The sequence below is a fragment of the Toxotes jaculatrix genome, chromosome 4, assembly GCF_017976425.1.
Source record: "Toxotes jaculatrix isolate fToxJac2 chromosome 4, fToxJac2.pri, whole genome shotgun sequence".
NCBI lineage: Eukaryota > Metazoa > Chordata > Actinopteri > Toxotidae > Toxotes > Toxotes jaculatrix.
Window position 1 is genome coordinate 13,048,589 of NC_054397.1, and position 25,471 is coordinate 13,074,059.

General features: G+C 42.4%; 1 protein-coding gene across 3 annotated transcripts in view; it reads right to left on the reverse strand.

Moving 5' to 3' along the window:
• The window catches only part of klhl5 (kelch-like family member 5), a 51,556-nt gene that overhangs the window by 4,274 nt on the left and 21,811 nt on the right, over positions 1–25,471 (reverse strand). For 2 of the 3 annotated variants that reach the window (XM_041035557.1, XM_041035556.1), the window contains exons 3-13: positions 16,372–16,560; positions 11,469–11,605; positions 10,608–10,804; positions 8,870–9,082; positions 4,333–4,519; positions 3,865–4,089; positions 3,358–3,433; positions 2,845–2,931; positions 1,742–1,816; positions 1,303–1,440; positions 556–727 (exon numbers count right to left, since the gene is read on the reverse strand). In XM_041035557.1, the coding sequence (XP_040891491.1) occupies positions 556–727; positions 1,303–1,440; positions 1,742–1,816; positions 2,845–2,931; positions 3,358–3,433; positions 3,865–4,089; positions 4,333–4,519; positions 8,870–9,082; positions 10,608–10,804; positions 11,469–11,605; positions 16,372–16,526 (1,662 nt within the window). In that variant the 5' untranslated portion in view covers positions 16,527–16,560. Of the gene's footprint in view, positions 1–555; positions 728–1,302; positions 1,441–1,741; positions 1,817–2,844; positions 2,932–3,357; positions 3,434–3,864; positions 4,090–4,332; positions 4,520–8,869; positions 9,083–10,607; positions 10,805–11,468; positions 11,606–16,371; positions 16,561–21,144; positions 21,919–25,471 lie in introns of those variants that run through there. The other variant, XM_041035554.1, reaches the window with a different exon arrangement.

The window sequence follows — 25,471 nt, forward strand, 5'->3', positions numbered from 1 at the left end:
CGTTTGTTTGTTTCACTTTCTGACAATAAACAAAGGACATATTTAATGGTCTCAACATGTCCCCTCACATCACAGTGTGTCCTCATCCCTCTGTGTAAATTTGAACGTTCTCTGTATTCTGTATCCACCCACCTACACCCCTCATGTTCTCAGCATGGTGCGATTTTCTAAAATGGCAGATTTCCAGCGACTTTGGCTGGAAAAATCCTCTGAGGCGATGCAGGAGAAGGGGTATAATCTTAAGTGTGATAGTCTCTAGCTGAATGAGATTGTTCACCTTTGAAACACTCTCCTCTATCTCCTGCTGCTGCACCGACAAGGACAATATTAGCATGAGGAAAACACACATTTACATAAAAATGAAAACATGCCAAGCTACATGGGAGAGGAGGTCAGACTATGACTGTGTGTTTATATAACAATTTTACTGGTATACATAATAATTTATTACTTGTTTTTACTGAACTACAAACAATGTGCCAGTTTACATATGAGTGCATACATATAAATCTTCTGTCTGTGAGCCATTGCATTCATGTGTGTTTGGGTGCATACCTGTGTCCACTCATTTGTCTGAGGGTCATAAGCTTCTACAGTATTGAGATACACTTGGCCGTCATAACCGCCCACGGCGTAGAGACGGTCGCCAAGGAGACAAACACCAACGGCATCTCTGCTGATGCTCATGGGGGCCACTGCCGTCCACACGTCTGTCTGAGGGTCATACCTGTACACACACAGTGATTAATTAGAGATACAGAGATTTCTATTAAAACCTGTGCTCACCCAAATTGCTCACACGTAACTTCTTTGTTTGTGTTTTAGATAAACAAATAACATACAGCCTTTTAATTAGTGCGCTTTAGGGGTGCATTTTTTGGACTCTGGGCATTTAGGCTAGCTGTTTCAATCTGTTTCCAGTCTTTATGTTAAGCTAAGATAACCATGTCCTAACTCCTGCTCAGTACTTTTCACACTGACGGAGTAGTATTGATCTTGTTATCTAACTTTCTTGCAAGAAAGTGAGTAAGCATATTTTCCAAAATGCTGAACTATTCCTCTAAAGCCACTTTTTGTAGAATTTAAAAATTTTCAGAGTAGTGGCCATACCTACAGGTTCAAAACTGCACCAATTTTCACCATGCTTGTAGCATTTTTCTACAAATAAACACCTCTTTAATCACTATAATTTCAAAGATTCTGTAGTCTATTACTTATTAATTGTGCACCATGAATTTTGTTACAAATCCTCAGTCGACAATAAATGACAATAAACACATACATGCATAAATGTGGACTCACCTCTCCACGCAGTCACTTAACCGAGATGCCAGGGATGAGGCCGGAGCATCATGACCTCCGATGGCGTACAAGAAGCCGTGCCATGTGGCCACACCCACACCGCCACGTCTTTTAGCCATAGGAGCACAGCCATTCCACCTGCAGACGGAGAAACCATCAGAATGAAATGAGAACTTTTTTTGAGAGGTGATTATTTGTCATGGACGAATGAAAACCTCCTCTCAGGCGTTCCAGTGGAGACCATAATGAATGTACTTGATAAACAGAAGTTGTCTGAATGTGGTCTATTCTAAAGTCCTGAGAGGCCTAGCTGTCTCCTTTGATCTGTGGGTAAATAACCTTAAAAGCACAGAGGCGGTTCACAAGAAAGAACAGCAGACAGGAAATTAAGCAGGAGACAGCAATTAATTCTGGTCAAATGAAGTCCCTTGTCTCCGACCTGTTCGTGTGGGGGTCGAAACACTCCACTGAACGCAGACAGGATGAGCCATCACGACCTCCTACTGCATACAACCTGAGGATGACAGAGGATGGTGTTATCTCTATGGACACACACACACAAAAACACATTTCTGGACTCTGGAAGTCCCATTTCAATTTAGTGACATGTAAACAGATGGTACAAGAGTATGTCTGTGTGTGTGTCCAGGTTTTTGGGGGACAAAGTGAGGTGAGCGAAATCAATCAGCCAACACTCTTGGGGCATCACAACCCCAAGCAGTCACTCAGTGTGTGTGGTGTGGTATGTGTATGTGTGTACACGGGTGAAGGAAGAAGTGCATCAGAACCAGTCAAGCAAGTAATGAGCTCCATCAGGCAAAGAGCCCAGAGAATACACAACACATATATACGCACGCACACCCACAAACACACGCAGCCATGCGCACGCACGACTGCTGGGCATGGATAACACAAACCAGTTATTTCTGTATTAATTAGCATCTATAAAGCCTTTCTCTGCAGTGTCTCTCAGAGGCACTAAACTAATAAAAACAACTGTGCAATATTGCAACTTCCAGTTGGCTGCTGGAGAATTCTGAGGCAAATGAGGAGATTCAAACCCTGAACTTACCAAACCTCACTATTAATACACTCATATTAGAGTTCAGCAGCAGGCTGCTCTCCATTGCCCAAAGTGTTATTGGTCTTGGGTCTCAAAACCACAATTGCTTATTGATTGGCTATTTTTATGGGCATACAATGGCAATGTACTACGATGAGACACGTAAGATTGCACAGAATCTATATGGGTTCAGTTATACAGTAAAAACAATGCTCCGTCTTGTGTACTGGGATTTTTATGTAATTTTGTTAGGAAGTATCTGTAACATTACATTCAGTTTTTTTTGTAAGATGCTTTTGTCCAAAACAGCTAAGAATAAATGGATTCAACATCTGCTGGAACAAGAGCAAGACATCTTAAATAAATTCTAGGTGCATTCCTCCCAGACAAAAAAATAAGAGGAAATTCAGTGCTGCAGGTCATGTACGAATATTTAATCTTTAACTTGGGATGTAATCTAGATTTATGTGGTCACTTACTTGCCATTAAGTACAGCTACTCCCACAGTGCTTCTGGGTGTAGCCATACTTGCAACAAAGCTCCACTGTCGAGCTTGGGGGTCCCACCTAGAAGAAAGAGTGTAAACAACTTGTCAGTCCTGCACACTGTAGAGGTGAACTGTAACAATCAGTCTCAATTTTGTCAATTGACAGAAAATATCAAATATTTTGTCTATTGGTCGGACAAAACGACATTTTTAAGACTTCACCTTGGACTCTGGGAAACCGGGACAAGCATTTCCACTATTTTCTGACATTATATAAACCAACTGAGAAATTGAGAAAACTATTGACAGATTAATCAATAATGAAATTAATCATTAGTTGAAACCCTATTGTAGAGCGTGAATAATCTAAACCTACAGATTTTCCAATAAGTGGTGAAATACATAGAGAAAAGACAATGCATTTTCACAACTGTGTCGTGCAGCAACATCACTCTCTCTAAAAAGGGTGTCCCTGTTTCTCCAGCTGTGTGAAATATCCTCTTACCTTTCCACTGTGCTGAGGTAGCTCCAGCCGTCATGTCCTCCTACTGCGTACATGGGCCCCTCGAGGACAGCTACACCTGCAATACACAACCACATGTTTAGGACAAGGGGTGTGAGTTTTTATTGTGTGTGCAGCCACACCCAGGGCATTAAGCGTGCCGAGTTAGCAGCATGTTGACACCTCCATACTCAAGGGATTTATTTGCCAGAGCATCTGTGCTGCCAGATGTGTGTCTGAATCCCTGCCTCCCCTCACACACATGCACACATTTATAAAAACAATGAAGCGCCAGCACAGCACGCCTCATCAAATGTTGTCATTGGAATAGTAGGCCTGCACAATGAATGGGTGTCCTTGTCCTACCTTAATCAGTCCTCTTACAAATAGCTGCCCTAATAACAGGCAGTATTGACACTGAAGACTAACTGAATAAATTTCAGGCTGACCTTTGCAAGTCCATTTCAGTTTGTATGAAAATCACATTTGTGTTCTAAACAAGGTGCTCACCTAGGCCATGCCTGTGAGTAGACATGGGAGGCATGACACTCCAGGTTTTGCTGTGCGGATTGTAACACTCCACAGTGTTGAGGGTCTTGAGTCCATCTCGGCCCCCCACCACATAGAGACGGCCGTCAAGGACAGCTACGCCAAACTGTAGTCTCCGTCCACTCATGGTAGCTACTTGCCTCCACGTGTCCTGACGCAGACAGTATTGCTCGATACTGGTAGCACCTGGAAAACACATAAACATGTTGATTCAACTGTATGGTAATTCTGGAGGCTGCAGTATGAGGTGCTGTTTGACTGTATGATGAATCCACAACTCTATAGAACTGAAACTGAAAACCAAAAACTGAATATCATTATTTTCTTTTTCATTCGACTGCACTGGATTTAGCTGGGTGTACCTAAAAAACTTGATATGTAGTGTACTGTATAGTTGTGTGTGGATTTGTGTGAGCATGACTGTTCTACCTTTTGTAGCATCCATGCCACCGACAGCAAACATGGCCCCTACGGTGGCCTTGCGAGGATGGGTGCGAGGGCTCTGAAGTAGGGGCCGACGCTGGGGCAGGAGGTGATACTTCATCCCCTCCATCAGCAGCCGCTGGCACTCCACACTATCCCGGAGCAGAGTGTTGGACTCTAGGTCTGCCAAGAACTACACACAAACCAAAAAAAAAAAAAGAACATATGAACACACATGGATATGTGACAACAGCTGTCAGCAAGCAGCTGAAACAAATGCAGGGTATGTGTGTACTGCAGGGTTAGGCCAGTGTGGGTTACGATGTTATCACTGATTGTGGAGGTCTGAGGGTCGAAAGAAACCTGTTCTCTCATTGATTGAGAGATTAGATCAGATCAGACCAGCAGCCATTAGTGCTCACACACACACACGCACACATACACATACACACAAACACAAGCACATAAACACTGATCAACTGACACACTAGAGGACTAATCTGCCCTGAACATCTCATCAGTTTTCTAGTCCATACCCTCTAACCTCATCTACGAACACACACAAACACAGCCCCCCACCCAACGCATACACACATGCACGCACACCCACACATAGAGACAGCTAAGGGCTGTAGCATGAAGCACTTCAATCCACCAGTCTGTTCCTTAAAATACATCCACAGGAAATCAGTGCCTGTGAGAGAGGCAGGGTGGCGAGAAGCAAGTTTTCCCTGAAGGCAAGAAGGCAAGAATTACATGATTTACATTTAGATAGGTGTGTGTTTGTGTGTGTTTGTGTACCTGTGTGTGTTAATAGATGGAAAGCAGTAGAGGTTTCAGAGAAGCCCGATTTATTTATTTATTTATTTTATAAAAGTCATTTGAAGTTTCCAGACTGTGTGTAAACCGGCATCTATGTGTGTGTTGAAGTAAGTGGGGACGTTCAGAAATGGCTAAGACTCAGTCAGAGAGAACATGTAATACAAAGGACACAAAAATGCAAAGTTATTTTTACACTCTCATTTTCCTCTATTCCGTCCCTCAAAAGTCCTCCCACTACAAAAAAAAAAAAAAAAAAAAAATTCAACTTGGTCACTGAATGTAAAATCAATTTTCTCAGCCAGACGTGGAGAGCGTAAAGCAAGCATGGTAAATGGATAAGCAGCTTACACGCCAGGGTGAACCCACACTTCTTTTCAATCACAGAGGGACAAATTAGGGTGAACCCTATTTCGGCATTCATTTGTGAATGTGTGTGATAAACACGGACAGAGATAGAAAACCACGTTTGTCCTCTCCTGTGCTATTTATCCATCATGCTGCGAAGGACTGAATGTGGAGGGTGAGATAAGGCTGAATCCTGTAGGCGTCCCACCTTCTCCTCCCTGTCCTCTCTTTACCTCGCAGTGGACAGAAGGAAAGTTGTGTTACCCTTTCTGTTTCAGCTCACACTTGACAGAAGACACAGGAATGGTCTTTGTCCACTTATAACACACACTCACTCTGAGGCACGTAGAAACAAACCTTACTCTCCTCACATTTCTCTTACAAGCTCTCTTACTAGCACCTGCCACCTCTATCTTCACGTTTTACACACCACCAGCCTTTGCAGCAAATCTGAAAATGTTTGGATAATTGTTTTTAAGGCATTTCAGTTCTGCATTGTCAGTCTGTTGGTTGATTCACCACTGTGCTACAGACTGAAATATCTCAACAACAACGGGATGGACTGCTGTGAATTTTTTGTAAAAACAGTCACAATCCCCCGAGGAAGAATCCTAATGACCACTTTTCCCCTAGCACCACAATGAGGTTGATGTCTGTACTTCTGAGTGAAATGTCTTGACGAGTATTGGACAGATTGCCATGAAATCTGGCACACACATTGATGGTATTCTGAGAATGAGGCCTAATAACTTTGCTGATCCCCAATAAATCCTGTAGCAACAGTGTCATGTCAGTTTTCTTGTCCAATACTAAAAACTGATGACATTTCCATCATCTTCAACTGTGTCGAGTGCTAATTAGCAAATGTTAGCAATCTAACATGCTAAAGTAAAATAACTATGATGATGAGCATTGTAAAAATCTCTGGTTCCAGTTTCTTGAATGAGAAAATGATCTGCTCTATTCTGGACATTGAATATATATGTGGCATTTCAACTGTTTTTTTCAATAGAGTCAAGCAAAAAAATAAAATAAAATAAAATAAAATAAAATAAAATAAAATAAAATAAAATAAAATAAAATAAAATAAAATGGGTGTCATCATGATTGTTGACGAAGGCACCCACACACACTTAAGCTGCAGATATGCTTCATCAGAATTGCTTGCCCCCCCCCCCACATCCATCCTCCCACACTTATCTGGTGTGAGAAAGGTGAGAACTTCTCTTGTTTCATTCTTTAATCAGCCCTTTCTGTGTACAAATGAGTGCAACATTATACATTTCTAACAGGAGAGACTGTCTGAAAATATGGGCCCATGGTCCCCATATTTAAGCGATTATTCTGCTTTGCCACTCTCCATGACGGTCAGCTTATCACTCTGCCTTCAAGTGTGGCCGCTGGGAACAACTGCAAACATAATGGATTTCTGACATGGTCAGACAACACGTTGTACAAACTAGTTCTTTTCTGCCTCTTTTCTAGCATCACTCTGCCCTCACTGCCCTGTCTGTGTGTGTGTGTGTGTGTATCTGTCTGGTGCACACTGTCTGATTTTGATTTACAGCCAGAGATGCTCTTCTGAGAAGATTAGACCAAGTTTGTTTGTCTGTGTTTCTGTATGTGTGTGTGACAGTGGTAATGGAGAGCAGGGATTAAAGGTATTAATCTGGTGAGTTGGCATCCTCTTGATGAGTAATCACATGGTGGCCTAGATAGAGAACTGACTAATTGGTTGATGAATATTGATCGGTTGTCTGTGTGAGGTTTCTGCGTCGTTTTATTGGCATTTCACAGCTCACGAGGTTGCTGAATGTTAATTCATTTGTCAGTTAAGCATGGGTGGGGGGGGTGATACATTGTTGAACCGCTGAACCGACCCTCAGCTCTGTGTCTTTTGCTTTTGCTCTCTCTCTCTCTCTATTCCACTGCTTTACCTCTCTGCCATCCATCTTCTCCCTGATTATATGTTACAGCTACTTGTGATTTCAGCTGACCAGGGCAAAGTCATATATCCAAGGTGTTCTTGCTGTATACCACACAAGTGTAAACAGGAAGATCTATAGACGCAAGCAGAGAAGATGGAAAGGGAAGGGGAGGGCAACAAAGGGAGTTTTATCTCTACACTTTCTTATATATAGTGAGGGAAAAGACTGATGAGGGAGAGGAAGAGTACAGATAATTTAGCTGCAGTTAAGAGAGATATCACACTTAATTAAGGTTTAAAATGTGTGTGTGTGTGTGTGTGCGTCCAAAGCCCTAGGCAGTAACCAAGGCTCTGCATAGCATATAAACTTCTCCAGACAGATACTCTGCTACACTTGTTAGGAAGAGGAAAGAGAAGGGGATAAAGAGCGTGGTGATACATGCAAACACACACACACACACTCACACTCAGATACACACATGTACACACTGACACACACAACAAACACATGCACACGTTTGACAGAGTAATGGTTGTGATAGACAGACTAATTGCGTAAAGAGGATAGTGAGAGAGTGGGAGACAGATTGGAGCCAGGGAGAGGGAGGGAGGGAGAATGAGACAAATCTGACCATGGAAAACAACCAGCAGATCATTAGGAGGAAGACTAACACAAACACTTTAAAGCAACAGATGTGAAGACATGGGCAACTTCGGACAAAGCTCAGATAATAGTTACGTGGCAAAGTTCTGGTTTCTAAATGTGTTGGTTGATGCCACACACCAGGAGAAATGGACAACAACCTCATGAACACTGTAGATAAATAATATCTACAGTGTTCATGAACACTGTACACTGTAGATAAATAATATGCTCTTGTTAATAAATGTCATAAATCTTTTCACCGTTTGCTTCCCAGCAATATACTGAATTGTTATTACCAATTCAACTGAGTGAGAGAAAAAGAGACAAAAGGAAAGAGACAGGAACGTAGAAAAGAGAAATACAGACCCTCAGAATGGGAGAAATAGAGAGTAGTTGATTACGTAGTGACAGACATAAAACTGATCTAAAAGGATAGTTATAATTGTTTATTACCAGTTCCACATTTTGCTTCTTAAGCTTATAGTCTTTGACTTTTAATATTACAATATTTCTTTCTTTCTTTTTACTGTACATCAGTTCATCTTGGTGACGAGCTACGGCATTCAATTGCTGTCACATGGATAAATAAAGTTGAATTGAATTGACGTTTTACAAGTTCTTACTATTTTACAGATTTTAAATGTGGGAAAAAGAAGTGGTGTCACATTGGTGATCAGTTCAGAGAAATACCATGGATTGGGATACTGGAGTGATTATCTGGGGAGAAAAAGTTGATTATTAAATAATTATTATATAAGACAGTTATAGTAGGTTATGTGACAATGGTTTTTAGCAGCTCTCACCTGTGGTTGCAGTAGCGGCAGTCGAATGTGAGCCAGCAGCAAAGGCAAGTGGCGCTGTCGAGTGGCGGAGTCATGACGGACCCACGTTAGCAAAGACGTTACCACGGTTTCTTCGTCTGGCACATTGATGTCATCAGAAGTGAGCAGCCTCTCCATCTCCTCCACCGGGAGTAGAAGGAACTCCTGGCCTCCCACCACCTCTAAAAAGTGATCCTGATGGACAGAGAGAGAGTGAAACAGAGCAATGGATGAAATCACTGTAAGCGTATAAAAGTAAAGACAGATTTATTTCTGAAGGATGAGGATGAATGAATAATGTGCTGCAGAAGAAAGAGCAGGCTGAGAAGAAAAAAAAACAGGGAGGTTTTGAAAGGAAAAAGAGTTCAAGGGTTGGAAGGATGCAAGGAAAGAGAAAAAAGTATGGAAATGGGGACTTGAGAAGGGTCAGAGAAAGACGGATGAGAAAAGTTGGAGGAAAGTAAAGGGTGAGATGAGTCAGTGTGGTATAAGATGGGGATGCTGTTTGAGTTGTAGAAAGCAGAGCTGCAATTAACAGTCATTTTCTCTGTTGATTAATCTGCCTATTACTGTCTCCATGAGTTGTTTGGTCTTTAAATTGTCAGAAAACAACAACAGACATCCTTCGCAACTTCTTAAAGCACAAAGTGAAATCTTCAAAGCGCTGCTTTGCCTGACAAACAGTCTAAAATCCAAAGAGACTGGATCCAGAGAATGGAATTTCAGCTAGAGTAGTGATTGAGTTTGGATAGAAGGGGTAGAAACAATGCTTAAAGCTAGAGGCCAGTATAGAAACATCACTTGTGGTACATGTCTTTAGTGACGGCCCACATTATGCTTAGTAGTTGTTTCAACAGTGACAAAGGCATTGTTATAGCATGGTTGTTGTCGTTGTACTGTGATGGTATGGTCTATCTATTCATTTTGAGGGAAGAAATTTGTTATTTAACATTATTTGTGGGAATTAGAAAAGGGAAAGAAAAACACATAAATGTGCCCTGCTTCCCACATAAATAAAAAAAAGAAAAAAAAAAGAAATGAAAACAATCTAGACTTCTCCCTAACAAGTCACTTTATTGTGTTACTCTGTAATAATCCTGTGAGTTTGTATGTGTGTGGGAATATGTGTATGCAAATTAATAACAGGCACAGGCAGACAGGCACACCCAGATAAAGCCACCTCTGCAACATAATTACCCCAGATTTAAGTTTAACAATAATCCACTTAGAGGGAAAGAAAGAGAGGAGCAGTGACACTGACAGAGACAGGCACACAGAGGGAGGCAGGGTGAAGAAAAAGGCAGGCAAAGACAGGAGAGAACAAGAAAAGAAAAAGAATAATCAAGTCGATGAAGGAGCTATTTCGCCGTCACCATAGCAACCCTTAGCTGAAAACAGCCATTGTGGCGATAATGGTGTGTAGTGCATTGTGAATTAGGAACCAATTGGTTACCAAAAATAACATCAAGGCTGGAAAATGTCCAAAAATCTGACTGGGGAAAGAGATAGAGTTGGAGAAGGATAGTTAAAAAAGGCAAAGGTGAAAGGAAACCAGAATATCCTAACATTTAGCTGTTAGAACCTAAATATCACCTGTTGTCTACCTGAATCTCCATCATTATTTTCAGATCTATATTTTTCCAAGCAGCTGTTTCATTCATTTTCTTGTGGTGGTTCTACCAGCGCCAGAGATATAGATATGAACTGGCCGTGCACCTACCATGGTGTAGGCGTGAGCAGCTCTCTGCAGGTCATGGCAGCCCTGAGCGTCAGCATAAGAGCGGATGCCCAGGCAGTTGGAGGGATGGAGCTGCTTCATGAGGAAGGAGCAGCAGGCCTGAATCACAGATGACAACTGCAGCAGGCAAGAGGCTGAAAGCAGAGACTCAATGGTGTCCTCCCTCAATTCAAGACGGCCTGGATGAGAGAGAGATGGAATGGAGGAGAAGACAGATAAAGAAAAACAAAATATCACAAAGGGGGGCTGTGTCTTAAAAAGTGTCTAAGATTAATTATTTAAGAGGTTTTGAGATCAAGAGTAACACTGTCATCAACTCAGGCAAATGGTCAGGAAAGTCCATTAATCTTTCATGCAACTGAGACTAAAATGAATCCATTTAGTTTGCATGGAAAACGTGATGACTTCTGGAGATGGCTTATCCTGGCCGTCTGATAAATATTTTGAGCTGTGTCAGCCAAGTTGATGCAGTGGTGAAAAAACAAAGTGCTCTGTTTGTTTTCTATTAAAATTGAAGCCTATTCTGCAGTTTGTATACAGTTCTTTGCTGAGGCAAAGATGTGCATGGCACATGTACACTCAGCTACATGGAATCTCTGTTAGGTTGATAGGAAACTTTTAAAAAATGTTATATTTTTCTTTTTGTCAACAAATTCCAGTAACAGACCAAAGCCAATAACGTGTCTATGTCTATGGCACAGAGGAACTTCTGACTTCTGAAATAAAGTACCTCAAACAGCACTGACAGACACTGGCTGCATATATGTAATTTCTTCTAGGCATAGAGTGGAGCCTGACAGTGTGTACTTTTCTATTAAGGCAGATACGTGTGTGTGTGTGTACCTGTGTATGCGTACTGCACCAGGACCCACAACGCATCAGGGTCTACTCCCTCCATTTTCACCTCGTCCTGCTTGGCCTCCCGCACATCACTGGTGAACATGGCTGCAAAGTAGTCCGATACGGATGAGAGGACCAGTCTGTGAGAGGAGAGAGTGTCAGGCATCAGTCAGAGAGGGCAGACAGCTGTAATGGAAGGGCAGCGAACACAGTACTTTGACCTTGCTGCCAAGACTAGTCTGGACTGGCAGAGAAAAGATGCTGAACAGAGACGGAAAGGGCAGCCTAGACATGATGAGACAAAACGGCCAACTCACAACATCCATCCTGTATCATCCAGTTTGTCTGTTGGACAGAAACAGGAACCCCCTTCCCCCACACCATTCCTACGTCAGAAAAGAGGGGGTCTATAAATGTGTCTGACCATTTCTGCAATTTCTCAAAAGACATTCACACCCACTTAACATCCGGATTGGCCAAAGGTGCAGAGGTGAGATGGGAGCCTAAGATCGAACCTCTCTATCTGGCTCTCTTTTTCAATTTGTTACACATCTATTTGTGGCAGCCCTAGTGTTGCAAGTGTTCTGGGCTGGAAAGTCTCTTGTAAGTGTGAAAATTCAAGCCCAAACTAGGTAACCGCCACAAGTAAGAACAATGTCTCTTCACGTAGGCCTGTGGTTTTCAGAGCACAGAACTGAGGGCTTCACACCCATCTTATTCAGAGACACACTGACATTTTACACTCATTCATACACGAGTGAACAAAGACTTTAATGTTTTCATTTTTCTTACATGGCTGTTATTCTATATCATCACCTTTGATGGATTTAAACCCCTTTGAAACCCCAAGTTTGAATTAAATGCAGTCAGATTTATTATCTTTCCACAGTTATAGGAGGACCAACAACAAGACTGCTGAAAAACAATAAGTAAATAGACTGTAATTAATGCAGCAGCACAGAGGTTAAAAAAATCCTCCATGTATGCAGTCCAGACAGGATTAAAATTGCTCATTAGTGCATGTAATATTTAAGTCACAGAGTTCCCGTAAAGAAAACAATGCCCTCAGAATGGGACTCTCACCATCTATATTCCCCTCTCTGAAGAGATGTTATTGGAGGTAGAAGAAAACTGTGCAAACAAAAGCTTTGCATGAGCCTGAGGCATCTCCAGATGTTTGTACACACTGAGCATATTGAGGATAAAGAGCTTGGATTGGTTTTCTCTCAGAAGCAGTGAAAACTAAGTTTTTAAAATATAATATAGATTGTCAAAAGTTGTCACGTGAGAGTCTGATCCGAACTCAGTTACCTGGGTAGGGTTATTTCATATTATTGTTATCTTTGAAAATAGTGCCACATTAGAGAGTTTCTAAATGAAGTGAAATCAAACTGATATTTGGAAAAGATGTTCAGCACAATAGCACACACAGATGCCATAAGGGCCCATTGCTTTTTTTCACATTAACACACTAACAATGTAACAATACATCTCCTGACTTTTTACAATGCTGTGGACTGAAACAAGTGATGGCATATAAAGATTATTTTCATTATTGATTCATCTGCCAATTATTACTTCCCACAGTCAACAGTCTAAGCTTTAAATATAATCAGTTCACTATTATATATTACAAAGAAAAGCTTGAAGTCCTCACACTGAAAAAGCAGCAATATCTGTTATCTTTGCTTGGAAAATAACCTAAATTATTATTGAAAAAGATACAGATTAATTTTCTACTGCAGCTCTAGATTAAAAATTCACAGAGATGTCCACACAAAATATAAAAGAAGACACAACATCCCGTCAGATCAAGTCTTGGCATGCGCTATGAAAGACTTGCCAATCCCTGCAGTCAGACAGGAGATTGTTCAATTTGCATGTGTCAGTCACAGCAGCTGAGTTCATGGAGGAGAGACAGAAAAGAAAGAGAGACAGAGAGGAATATGTTTAATGTAAGGTCAATGTAAAATTTAAAGGTGAGTGAGTCTGAGAGAAAAAGATATATGGAGTAATGAGTAAGGCAGATGAAGGACAGAGAGATATTACCTTAAGGTTACTTGTAAAAAGACAGTTAATTCTCCACTGCAACAGTCCATTACCCTTGTGTGTCACCATGAAGTTAATCAAACACACGCAAACAGCAGGGTATTAAAAAAGGACCAGAAAGTAACAGTTTAATGTTTCATGTGCAGTATTTTTCACTCTTTGATCTTGGAGAGGTCTTTTTAAATGAGGTGGCGACTGTCTGAAGGATATATGCTATAGTCCTTCAGATGACTGCAGGGTTCAGTATTTAAGATGTCCCGATCAAAATATGGCTTATGATAAGTAAACTGATCAAGATGAAGCTCACATTATAGCGCTATCTGATGCCCATTCTAACAGATTTTTACATGTTAAAACTGTTTTGCTGCTGATTTTCTGCTTTTACTGTTTGTATGGCCTTTGTTGACTTCATGGACACCAGACTTGAATATATATATGTGTGTGTGTGCGTGCGTGCACTGAATATGTATGAGTTATGTACATGTGTATAATCTCATTACTGAGTGTGACACTGGGACCTTGACAGATAGCCTGAAGCCCAAATAAGCAGTGTGTGTGTGTGTGTGTTTTTCAGACAAGGATGTCAAAGATGCTTTGCTGTGAGCAAGTCGAAGAGAATACAGCAGCAGGGTTATTTACACACACAAACACAAATGCAGTGTGTTGAAGACAGAGACATGGCAGGCAGTGTGTCACACTATAATAGAAAGAGCAGAGAGTAGACAAAATACCGGAGTGAGGAGAGCAGGAAACATACGAGTTGGACTCAGGAAAAGAGGGCAAGAGCTGGAAACTGAACACTGTGTCAGTTTGAGTGTGGATTTGCTGCTTGGTACAGAGATACATGGAAAAACAGAGAGAGGAAGAACAACAGGAGGGGTGGTAGGAGAGACTGACTTCACTATTGTGACTCTTCTCTACACTTACACAAAAATAGAGCAATAGGAAATGTACATTTTTAGTCACGCTAAGGGCATGACTGCAACATGGCAACATGTTGGTCCGTCCACCCCCTTTGATAGGGTTAGGGCTGAAATATCCTGACAACTATTGGATGGATTGCTAGAGGTTGAATCTAATGAGTTACGTAATCCCTTAACACTACCAGCAGGTCAAAAGTCAGAGTCAAAAAAACATCTATTACAACTGCGGTTCTCACCAATCGTCAAGTGCTAGTGGATGTTTTCAGCCCTCCAGCCTCAGGCGGCAGTAATAAGCCCATTAGGGTTTATTCATTAGTTTAGTGCACCACAATGAAGCGAGGGTGACACACACTGCACTAGAGAACTTCCTTGGTGAAGTGAAGTGAAGGTGCGATTTATGCTTTATCACTGGTTTCCAACAGTATTTTTTAAGTTTTTAAGAGAAATTACTTCGAGGATGAAGACTAAATAATTGGTTTGGCAAATGTATGTCTGGCTAACAGCGCCATTGCCCTGAGTTTTTCTATGGGACCCTCTGGGATTGTCTCTCGTGCAGTGGATTACACCAGTCCAGAACAGGGCTAGAATGGCTTTAGACTTAGTCTTATTGTGCTAAAATGCAGGAACCATGCACATAATGGGCCCCAGAAGCATAGCTATTGATCTGCAATAACAACACAGAAGTTTCTGAAATAATATCTAAACTAAAATCATTGAAGGTAGCACTCTTACAGAGATGTCCAGATGGGGGTACAAAAACAGACTGCAAGGTAATGTATTTGTAAAGGGTACAGCCCCAGAGACAAAAAGTGCTCTACTTTTTTCAAGTACATATAAAGCCTGAGTTTTGCTCAAAGTGCGCTGCTTGCAACAAACTCCACAAGAAATAAGCAGCTACACGCAGTACAAGTGGCCTATTCAGCATGTACGGTGCATTTGTTTGTGCGTACATGTAAGACGGAGAGAGAGGGAGTAAGAGGGTGTATGTTTCGCTCCCAGAGAAGCACTTTTATCCTACACGTACAATAAATCAATTGCAAACAAAACAACCACTTTCAAACAAAGATGTCTTACTCCCACACTCTTGCTGGCACACAAACTCAACACCCAATCGCACAACTTGAGACGCCGACACACTCTTTCACATACACCATTAGGATTCTCATGCAGCACGGTCTTTTGTTTGTCACCATCTGTGCCTGAAGGACTAAATCAAATGAGGCAGAAGAGGAAGGCAGTCAGAGAAAAGAGTCTTTCTGCTGATGGAGGGCTGCTCTTCTGTCTCATCCTTGTGCAGATGGACCCTGCTGCTGCACCAGTGGCCACATGCCCAGAGAGCAACAGTGACACAGTACTGTGGGGCCTATGAGGTGGATGACAGGCACGTGTGTGTGTGAGTTTGATGCATGATTCAGAGGATCACTTGACTATGTGTGATACAGAGGGACTACAAAAATAAAAGGGGCTTTTATGAGCATGACTGTGGCTCTGCTGTGTTTGTGTGTGAAACAATAAAAAATGCCAGTCACGATTTCTCGCCCATCGCAAGGTGATGTTTTCAAGTACTAAAAACACAAAGATAAACAATATGCAATTATATGAAACAGACAAAGGCAAGTCCTCACATTAAAGAGGCTGAAATCAGCACGTTAAGCGTTTTTTCTTGAAACGTGACTGAAACTATTAATTGATTATGAAAATAGTTGCAGATTCATTGGATGTTGGTTGATTAATCGTCTAATTAATTCAGCTACTTCAGCTCTAGTCTACAGGATGTTTCAGGGAAAATCCGTATGTAGAGGAAGTGGTCAAAATAAGCAATTGGCAAACATTAACTGGTCACAGATTTGATTTTTTTTTCTCATTTATATCACTGAAAATCGTCACAGTCTTTGCCATGCATATGTGACATTTTAGTAACTCTTTGCTCCTACCTGTGCGCAGGTATCCGCCTGTCTCCAGCCACCAGTATGACATCACACAGCTGTCGGCTCCTCAGGTAGCCCTCCATCTTGCGGAAGGTCACGTCGGCGTGGGACAGAGCGGTGAACAAACACTCCTCTGGACATGCACACGGCTCCATTGACATGCATGAGGACAGTGTGGCGCTGCTGTTAGACGTCCTGCACGGGACACAGTGACACGCAGACAAGCACACAAACACACACGGACAAACAGACACAAAGACAAGGAGACAGAAGCTTTGAGTGCATGTGTTGATGCTGATTCTCTTTTGTTCAAGACACAAAGACAGATGTGTGGAGAGAGCTACACCAGCTGCTCCATCTCTTCCATGTGCCATCTTTTTCTTTGTACCATTCCCTCACACGTATTCGCTCTCCCCTCCACTTTTTAACAGGGTTACAGTGTGTCGCCAGAAGCAGACAAAAGCTCTTTAATGGTCCAATTACTAGGAGTAAATGGCCAGATAAATTTAGCCCACTTAAAAGGGAAGCTGCCAATTAAATAGCTGTGGGAGCTAAGCCCATAGGATATGCAGTAATTTACTCTGCTCCCTAATGATAACCAGTTTCCTTATATCTATACCAACAACGGGAAAGAAGGCAGGGTTTTGAGCCGGGATGGCTTCGACATTCGTAATTCACTGGTGGAAGTGTTGAAGCCCAGGGTTGTTATGTCTTATTCTTCCAGTCAGAGCTGATGAAGTGCGTGAAAGTTGGTGTGTGCATGTGTGTACGTCAAAGATAAGCACCGACAGTAAACCTACCCTGTGAATCATCAGCCATCATGGCTCCCAAACCAGCATTTAATTTATGAGAAGCAGAGCTGTTATTTGCATTTTTAATTTAACAGCAGCAGTGGCAGAACTGGCCCTACAGCACAAAGAGATAAGAAACTGAGTGATACTCCAAGGAAGATATCACTTCCACTCTACAGTTAAAGAGAATTCATCTTCTCTGATTTGTAATTTTCATTTGCAAATTTTCATTTACTGTATGTCTGTCTGTCTGGGGAAAAAGGGGCGAGGGGGTTCTTTTTCTTTTTGTTTCTTTCTTTTTGCTTCTTTTTTCTTGCCATTTTCCAGGTGATGGGTTTTTCTGTGTGTGTTTTTCCTTTTCTGATTAACAGATTTTGCTAAAATGAATATTTATTTAAATTGGATCACATAGCTACGTGCATGTGATCCCATAATTATGTGAAAGTGTTCCCTCGCAGTGACAAACCCACAGAAAATTATTATCCAACTCTGCAGTTGCTCTCACCTCTAGAAGCTTTACTGCATTCTTCAGATTTTCTCATCCACAACTTTACTGGTTCACTCAACGTTATCTTCAGCACTGTTTCCAAAAAAAAAAGAAAAGCCCACTGTACACTACCCTGCCCAGCATCAAACAGGAGACACAGTTAGAGACTGGCTGGTGAACACAGTGAAGCATTTAGATGCTAAAGAGCCAGATATTTCCCTCAGGAGTTCATGGAGACCAAAACCAGAGCTAAAAGGAGGAACATTTGCCAGGTGGCCAGAGACGCATCCACAAATAAAAAATAATTTTGCTCCGTGTCTTTTGGTTGTGTTAACAGGCTACTGTTTTCTAAAACATTTGCTATATCAGCTTAAAAGGTGACAATATGTCAGTGCTGTTCACAGCTTCTTTCGCCTTCTCCCAAGTGGCCAAGAAATCTTTTATTGCAGGTTAAAGCTCTCTGAGGCAACTGAATTTAAATCCCAGACACTATTAATAAAAGTTGAAAGAAAGTAACATGCCCACAAATTGGCTTGTGTGCGCTGCTGCTGCTGCGCTACAGCAGGAGCCATCTTCTCTCTGCTCCTCTCTGTCTCCTGTCCTCACTTTTATCCCTACAACTAATCTCATCCATCACTCACTTCATTCCACCTCATCCCATCGTCCCAACATCCATCTTTGCCTCAAGTTTTCTCTCTTCCCTATCCCATTCATACCCTCCAAGGAGGCTTTTTGGCTAGCTTTCCTGTCCTCTTGTACGTGCATGTGTGAGTGTGCATGTACACGAATGGTGTGGCTAAATACTGCCAGAGGAGATGGCTTTGAAGTGGGGGGAACGCTGCCTTCCAGTCCCCTTAATTGAGCCTGGCAGGCACTCAACGTGGACAGAGAGGGAGAAACAGAGAGAGAAAGAGAGAGAAGAGAAACAGAGAGTGTGTCTGGGGCGAATGAAAACCATGCAGCCAGATTTTTTTAAACCCCTGCACCAGGCAAGGACATTCACACAACTGTCATTCAGTGTCTCTCTCCCTGCCTCTCTCACGCACACGCATTTGCACACACACACACACACAGTCCCCTGTGACTAACTATCTAGCCTGATTAGCCCGTAGGCTAACCGCTAATGCAAATGAAACTTAGTTCTGTAAGCTGATATACGACGTGATCATACAGCCACGCTGCCTGCCTGGTCACATGTTGCACCCTCCGTGACACACATACAAATGCAACACATTACCAGGGAAAGAAGAGAGAGCAGATGAATGGATGAGATGAACATGGGACAGAAGGAGAGAGAGGGAGAGTACGGGAGGCACACCAGGATTAAAAGGGGGGAGGGGGGAACTGGGCGGGGTGAGAAAGTAAAAGAGAGAGGAGGAGATGAGCGGAGCCGAGTCGAGCCTTCAGCCACTCTGGGATTCTGTATGCGTCCCTTCCCGTGATCCCATTTGGGATTCTGCCACCCGTGTTCTTGAAGTATCATACTGTACACAGGAGCTCTCAGAGGGAGAGGACGAATAGCAACACACACACACACACACACACCACAAAACTTACAAGCACAGAGCGCTACATGTATGCTGCAGAAACTAATCTCTGTGTTGGTATGGCAACCATAACATGTGCAAGGACATGGCTATATTCATGACCATGTACAACAGATATTCAAAATCTGTTCAGGCTCACATCATAATTTCTTCTTTGTTTATGTGTGTGTACGTGTGTGTTACTAATAAGCAGAACTAATTTTCTGTGTAAGCACTATGAGATCAAGCCTTGCATAACAATAGATAATTTTTAAACCATATTTCTCTCTCTGTCTTTCTCTCTCATACACACACACACACACACACAAACATACACATTTGCTGTGAAAAAAAATGGGGTGAAGAATGAAAGAGCCTCAAACATTAATCCATTTAAAAAATACATCTGCGTTTGCTCCCACTGAAAGCTGTTTTAAAGTGTGTGTGTGTGTGTGTGTGTGCGTGTGTCCTATGAATCATTTATATTTTCTGATGTGTGTCTTGGGAACACAGAGGATGATAGGAGGCTTTCAGATACATCATTATGCCAGGATAGTAAACACAGACATAAACACACACATATACACACACTCACTGTGTGTATTTCTCCCTTTACTTCCTCACATTTACTGCTGCATCATAATAAAAACATAAATCGGTGAGTCTGTGCAGATGGGCTTAAGAGGAGTTATGATGCCCTAATTGCTTTGTTTTGCTGTCTCCATGGCAACTGTTAATCAAATGCCTTTTCACACCACTACAGCTGCACGGCCACGCCAATGCAACACACCCCATCATGCATGTGCACAGAAACATGCAGAGCACTAAGGACTGTGAGTAACAACTGGAGAATAAGTCAGTGAAAACAAAACAATATAAATGTCAAGTGCAGTATGTAGCTACATGAGGAGCTCAGCCCTGGAGTCAAATTATTAATTTGACTCTGAAAATACCATATTCACAAGAGTGTACCATTTATGTTTGTGTTTGTGTATTCAACAGAGCCGGGTTGATGGAGCCTCATTAGGAGGTTGAGGGGAGAAATCAGTGGACCACATGCTGTCCCAAAGGTACTCAGCCATCATTTTCTCTCCCTCTCTCCGTCTTTCTGTCTGTCTATATGTAATGAGTGGTCCTCCACTACTGCATACTGTCTGAACAGACTCTTGCTTGGTAAATCCCCCGTTCACTTATTTCCATATAGTCAGCAAGAACACATTCACAGTTTCCACCTGTCCTTCGTTTGCCAGTAACGATGATTAGGACTGCAACTAACAGCATTTCCTCTGTACTCATTTTGCAGTAGTGCACCAATACAGCAAGGAAATTGTCACCACTGCAAGACAAAATGTGACATTAAAATGAACATTGTGACTGCATCTTGCTATCATCTAAAACTAAAAAAAATAGTCCAGTGTTTAGAAGTAATGATTGTATGATGATTACAAAAAACTACGACAGACTGAATAAGGACAAATGTAGAATTGTTGCTCAATTGCTGCTATGATTTCACAAATTTCTTGCTTTATTTTAACAAAAGTCCAAAACCAACAAAAATCTTCAGTTTACAGTCATATATGGTAAGGAAAAGTATCATATCATCACACTGAGAGAAGCTTTGAACAGTGAATGTTTGTTTAGTGATTTTCGCTTGAAAAATTACTCAACAGGATTATCACTTATATCAAATAGTTGTTGATTAATTTATGTGGATCGAGTAATCGTTGCAGCTCTGACAAATGATAAAACCAGTTCACTAGAACAAGATTCATCAAATTACACGGAACTCAGTGACTTTTCTGACAAGAACAAATAATTAAGAAGTTTTTCACCTGTACAAACCTTTAAAGGGGTTTATGTGTTTTGTGAATTTGAAGTAAGAGACTTTTGATGATACTGTACAAAAATTACCCTGGAAGTTTTAACTAAAGGGTCCCAAAGTGGACATTGAAGCTGCCAAACCTTCAACCCCTACCTGCAGGAGCTGGAGTCGGTTTCCGGGTGGTTGTTGTTCTCCTCGGTGCCCGCCGCCGCCGCCGCTGCCACCGCCGCCGCCTCCTCCTCCTCCTCATCTACCCCGACACGAGCAGGTGGCTCTGGTACCAGCTGGGGCACCGAAGCTTCGCCGGGGGTCTCCATACTCGTCACTGGGCGAGAGCGACGATGAGGCGGCGGGGAGACCCACGACAGCGCCGCGGCGGAGCTCCTACACTCTGGCTGGCTGAGGGAGCGGGGACAGGAGCTCCCCGTCGCTCCAACTGCCGCTCCTCCCGGACCGCCCCTACTCCCCGCCGGATCAGCAAACTTTCTGTTGCTGCCGTTGCACAGGTTAGACCCAGCGCTGCCGCTGGCCACAAGACCGCTGTGACCCCCCGCGCCGGGGTTTACGCCGGCTGAATTCGAGTTGCTGCAGCCGCTAACTGATGGTCCGTCTCCGGAGCTGCTGCCGCCCGCTCTCCTCCCGGCGAAGTAGTCTCCTAACGGCGGGGAGTGAGGCGGAGGGACCGCGGGGTGACCGAACCACCTCCATCGGATCCTGAGAATCTGCTTCACATCGAACTCCTTCCGCGAGGAAGAGCCCGAGCCGCTACTCGACATTCCAGGGCTCGGCACGAGGAAATGGCGGGGGAGAGCCCGTGCCGCTCTGCCGTTAAAGCTGTACACTGAACTGTACGCGCGTCTCTCCTGGCAACCGCACGCCCCGTAACCGCGACTGGAGGGAGTGAGAGGAGCATAGCGGAGTATATGGACGGAGAGAGTGAGTGAGAGAGGGAGAGCGAGCGAGAGAGGGAGAGCGAGCGAGAGAGGGAGAGCGAGCGAGAGAGGGAGGTTTACACGGAGTTTTAACGTCAGCGTCAAAGCCTTTTCGTGCACAAACCAAACCAAACCACAAACATTTGCCACAAGGACAAATTAATGTCACAGTCCTGCCAAATCATTCAGTGCAGACCACAGGCATTTTGTAGCAGCAAGGAGAGATCATTATTGTTGTTACCATCATTATCATTACTCAGCAGGCAAGACAATGAATCAATGATACTTAATAGTAGAGGTCTTTGTGCATGAGTCTGCATGTGTGTAAGAGAGAGTGTTGTTGTTTGGAGTTGATAAGTCGATTAGTAGATCAAACAGAAAATTAATGAATAACTATGGCTGCAACCAAGGCTGGATTACTAACTAAGCAAAGTGGCCCCATACCTCCAGGGGTCCAAACAGCCCTATGCTGAGTTATCAACTGGGTCTTGCTATTACATAATCTCGTGGCCCCTTCTTGTAGAGAGGACCTTTGTCAAACCAGTGCAAAATACATTGACTCTGCCATCTATGGTGTGTTGTGTGCACTGATGGGACTGGTTGACGAGTTGTATTACTCATATTCGGGACATAAATTTGTTGAGTTATCTCAAAAAGAGCATGTCTTGGGTTTTTTGGTTCAGATTATGGTTAGGGTCGGGGCAGGCAGGAAGCAGATTTGGTAAGGCTAGGATAAAATGATTAGAAGACAATGCAATGTCCTAAAGGACAAAATCACTTTTTCTGTGTGTGTGTGTGTGTGTGTGTGTGTGTGTGTGTGTGTGTGTGTGTGTGTGTGTGTGTGTGTGTGTGCGTGAGTGAAAATGGAGGTCTGTGAGCGATCATTAAATGTTCATCAAAGAAATGTAATGAGGCGATGGACGCATCCTCTTTCTCATTTTCATTTCCACCCCGTCTGCTCACTGACTCCTCTCAACACCCTTCTCTCTGTGAGCCTCTCTCTCTGTCTTATTGCCTTCACACAATCACACTTTGTTTCAAAACCTGGCTGCAAAAAGCAGATGTGCGGATTTGTTGTTTGAATCACCACAGCGAGGGACCTGAGTGTCCTTGAAAAAGAAATTTCTTTTGTGTCCCTCCCACCACCACATGCACATGCCCACACACATACTCACGCCTCAATCTCAGGCAGTTTTGCACCATCTAATCCCTCTTTCCCTGTTTCTCCACAAACCATTGCTCTTCTTCTTCCAATTGCTACACTTCTTTCCCATCTACTTTCCTCCTCTTCCCTCCATCTGCAATGCAGCAGCTATTCATAACAATAATAATCAGTGGGAGTGGGTCCTGTGGGAGCCATCCCTTCCAGATGCCCGGGGCACCCGGCAGACCAGCAGCAGACCTTCCGCAGTAACCCCAGGACGACCACAGGATGTGCCAGAGCCATGGAGCCGGAACACAGTAGGCTATGTTCTGGATGAAGGCCCACTAACAGGAGGGGAGGGATGCTTTAGGATCCCCACTCTAGCAAAAATCAATACGTCAAACAGCCGGGGTCAGTTTATGAATTACTCAAATGGGAGGTGTGTTACTCATAAATTGGCTCTGTAGACAAACAGCCAGGCTCAGAGACTAATTTTTTCCATAAATAAATGACTAAATGGAGCAGATGAACAGGGTTGATTTAACTTCTGCTCCTTTCGTTCACCAGATTCTAAGAAACAGAGGGCTTTTCTTCAGTTTCAGGATGTACTGAGGGCTGAGTGAAGGACCACCCCGCTGCTCTATCTGATCAATACTTCAAAGTCAATACACACGCGCACACACAGGCACATAAACACAAGCTGAGGCTGCAAGGAGCCATGAAAGCAAGCAGCAGTATCATTAAGGCTGAGAAATAACAAAGGGTCAAAGCAGAGGAATCAGGAACAAGATTACACAGTGAAACAGATCAGGTGCACACCCAGCTGTGTTCAATCATTTGGATCTCTTGGGGTTTTTTTTTAAACTAAAATTCAGATCAATTAAAAGGAATAAACTTGTAAGAGCCAATATACTGCTTCACCACAAGCTGACTTTGTTGCCCCCTATAAAAGATGGAAACTACCCATGTTGCAACTGTGCAGAGTAACACCAGACAATAAAACACGTTAAATCTCAAATCCAAGAAAAGGATTTGAGATATAAAATCAGGAGGTATTATCACATATAGTGTATGTTGTATGTTGAGATTTCCTTGTGACCAAGTGGCGAAAAGATCTGGTTACAAGTAATTTTCATGAATATTTGCATCCTGTCAAACTCAGTTAAAAGGGAATCAAGCATGTTTGACTGCACAAGGGAAGAGATCCAGACAAAACATTAGGTCCAACAGAAATGTTTTGGATCAGTTGTCTTGTAACACTTTAATGTTTGGGCTTGAAAGAGGAGCTTGATTTGAGTGTTATGCTCTAATCGGATATATTTCTCTATGTCCTCATGTATAGATGACTGTTATTGCCCCCTAACTGGCATAGATCAATTCATCAATTTATAATTCATGGACTCCAAATTGTGCAGCAGCCAGACTACTCAGAAAAAAAACTAAGAAAAGAGCTCATATTACTGCTCTTTTAATGTCTTTACATTGGCCACCAGAGCCGATTTTAAGATTTTACTCATTACTTTTAAAGCACTTCATGGCCTGGCCCCAGACTATATCTCTGAGTTACTGTATCCTTATCAACCTGGACGCAGTCTGAGGTCCTCAGACAAGAACCTTTTTGTGGTTCCCATGCTGATATGTAAGACTAAATGGGACACAGGTTTTGCTAGAACAACTTGCCCAACAAAATCAGTATCCTCTTTTGAACTGCTTCTAAAAAACATGTTTTTATCAAAAGACTTTCGTAATTATGAACTGTGGTGCGCTGTCTGGCTGTTTTGGGTGGGAGGTCATGTACTGCAACATATATAATGTAATATGTATGGTTTAAATTGTTGGTATTTGTAAATTCAATAAAGTGCTTCTAAAAAAAAAGACTTTTGAATAGCTTCTTTTAAATAGTTTTTCCTCTTTTATGCAGATTTTTTTTTAAAATAACATTATTCATTTCAGTCTGATAAGTGCTATATAAATGAACTTTATTATTACTATTTTATTATACCAGAAAAAAGTCTATGATCAGAAACTTGTGGATGCGTTTAAAAGGACTATACCCACTGTTGTGTATAGATTTGTTCAAACTTCAACTTAAATATTCACTTGTGTACCTGCCTTGCATATTGATTGATTGTCTTCCAATTCATCTTTGTGCATAAACTCTGAACCAGCATCAGCTTGGCTATGTTCCCTATTGCTGATGGGTCCCTACCTAACAAGTATGGTCATGTGTTCATGTTCATATGCCTGCATTCATGTGTAAAGAAAAAGAAATACATTTCACTTGTACTGCTTGAATCTAACTGTCCTTGTATTTAAGGGTTATCTGGTTAACTTCATAATTTGGCCTTTTAAATTTCCACCCAGAAAAGTTTGCCCTCCTACAGACCCCTGCACACAACTCAAC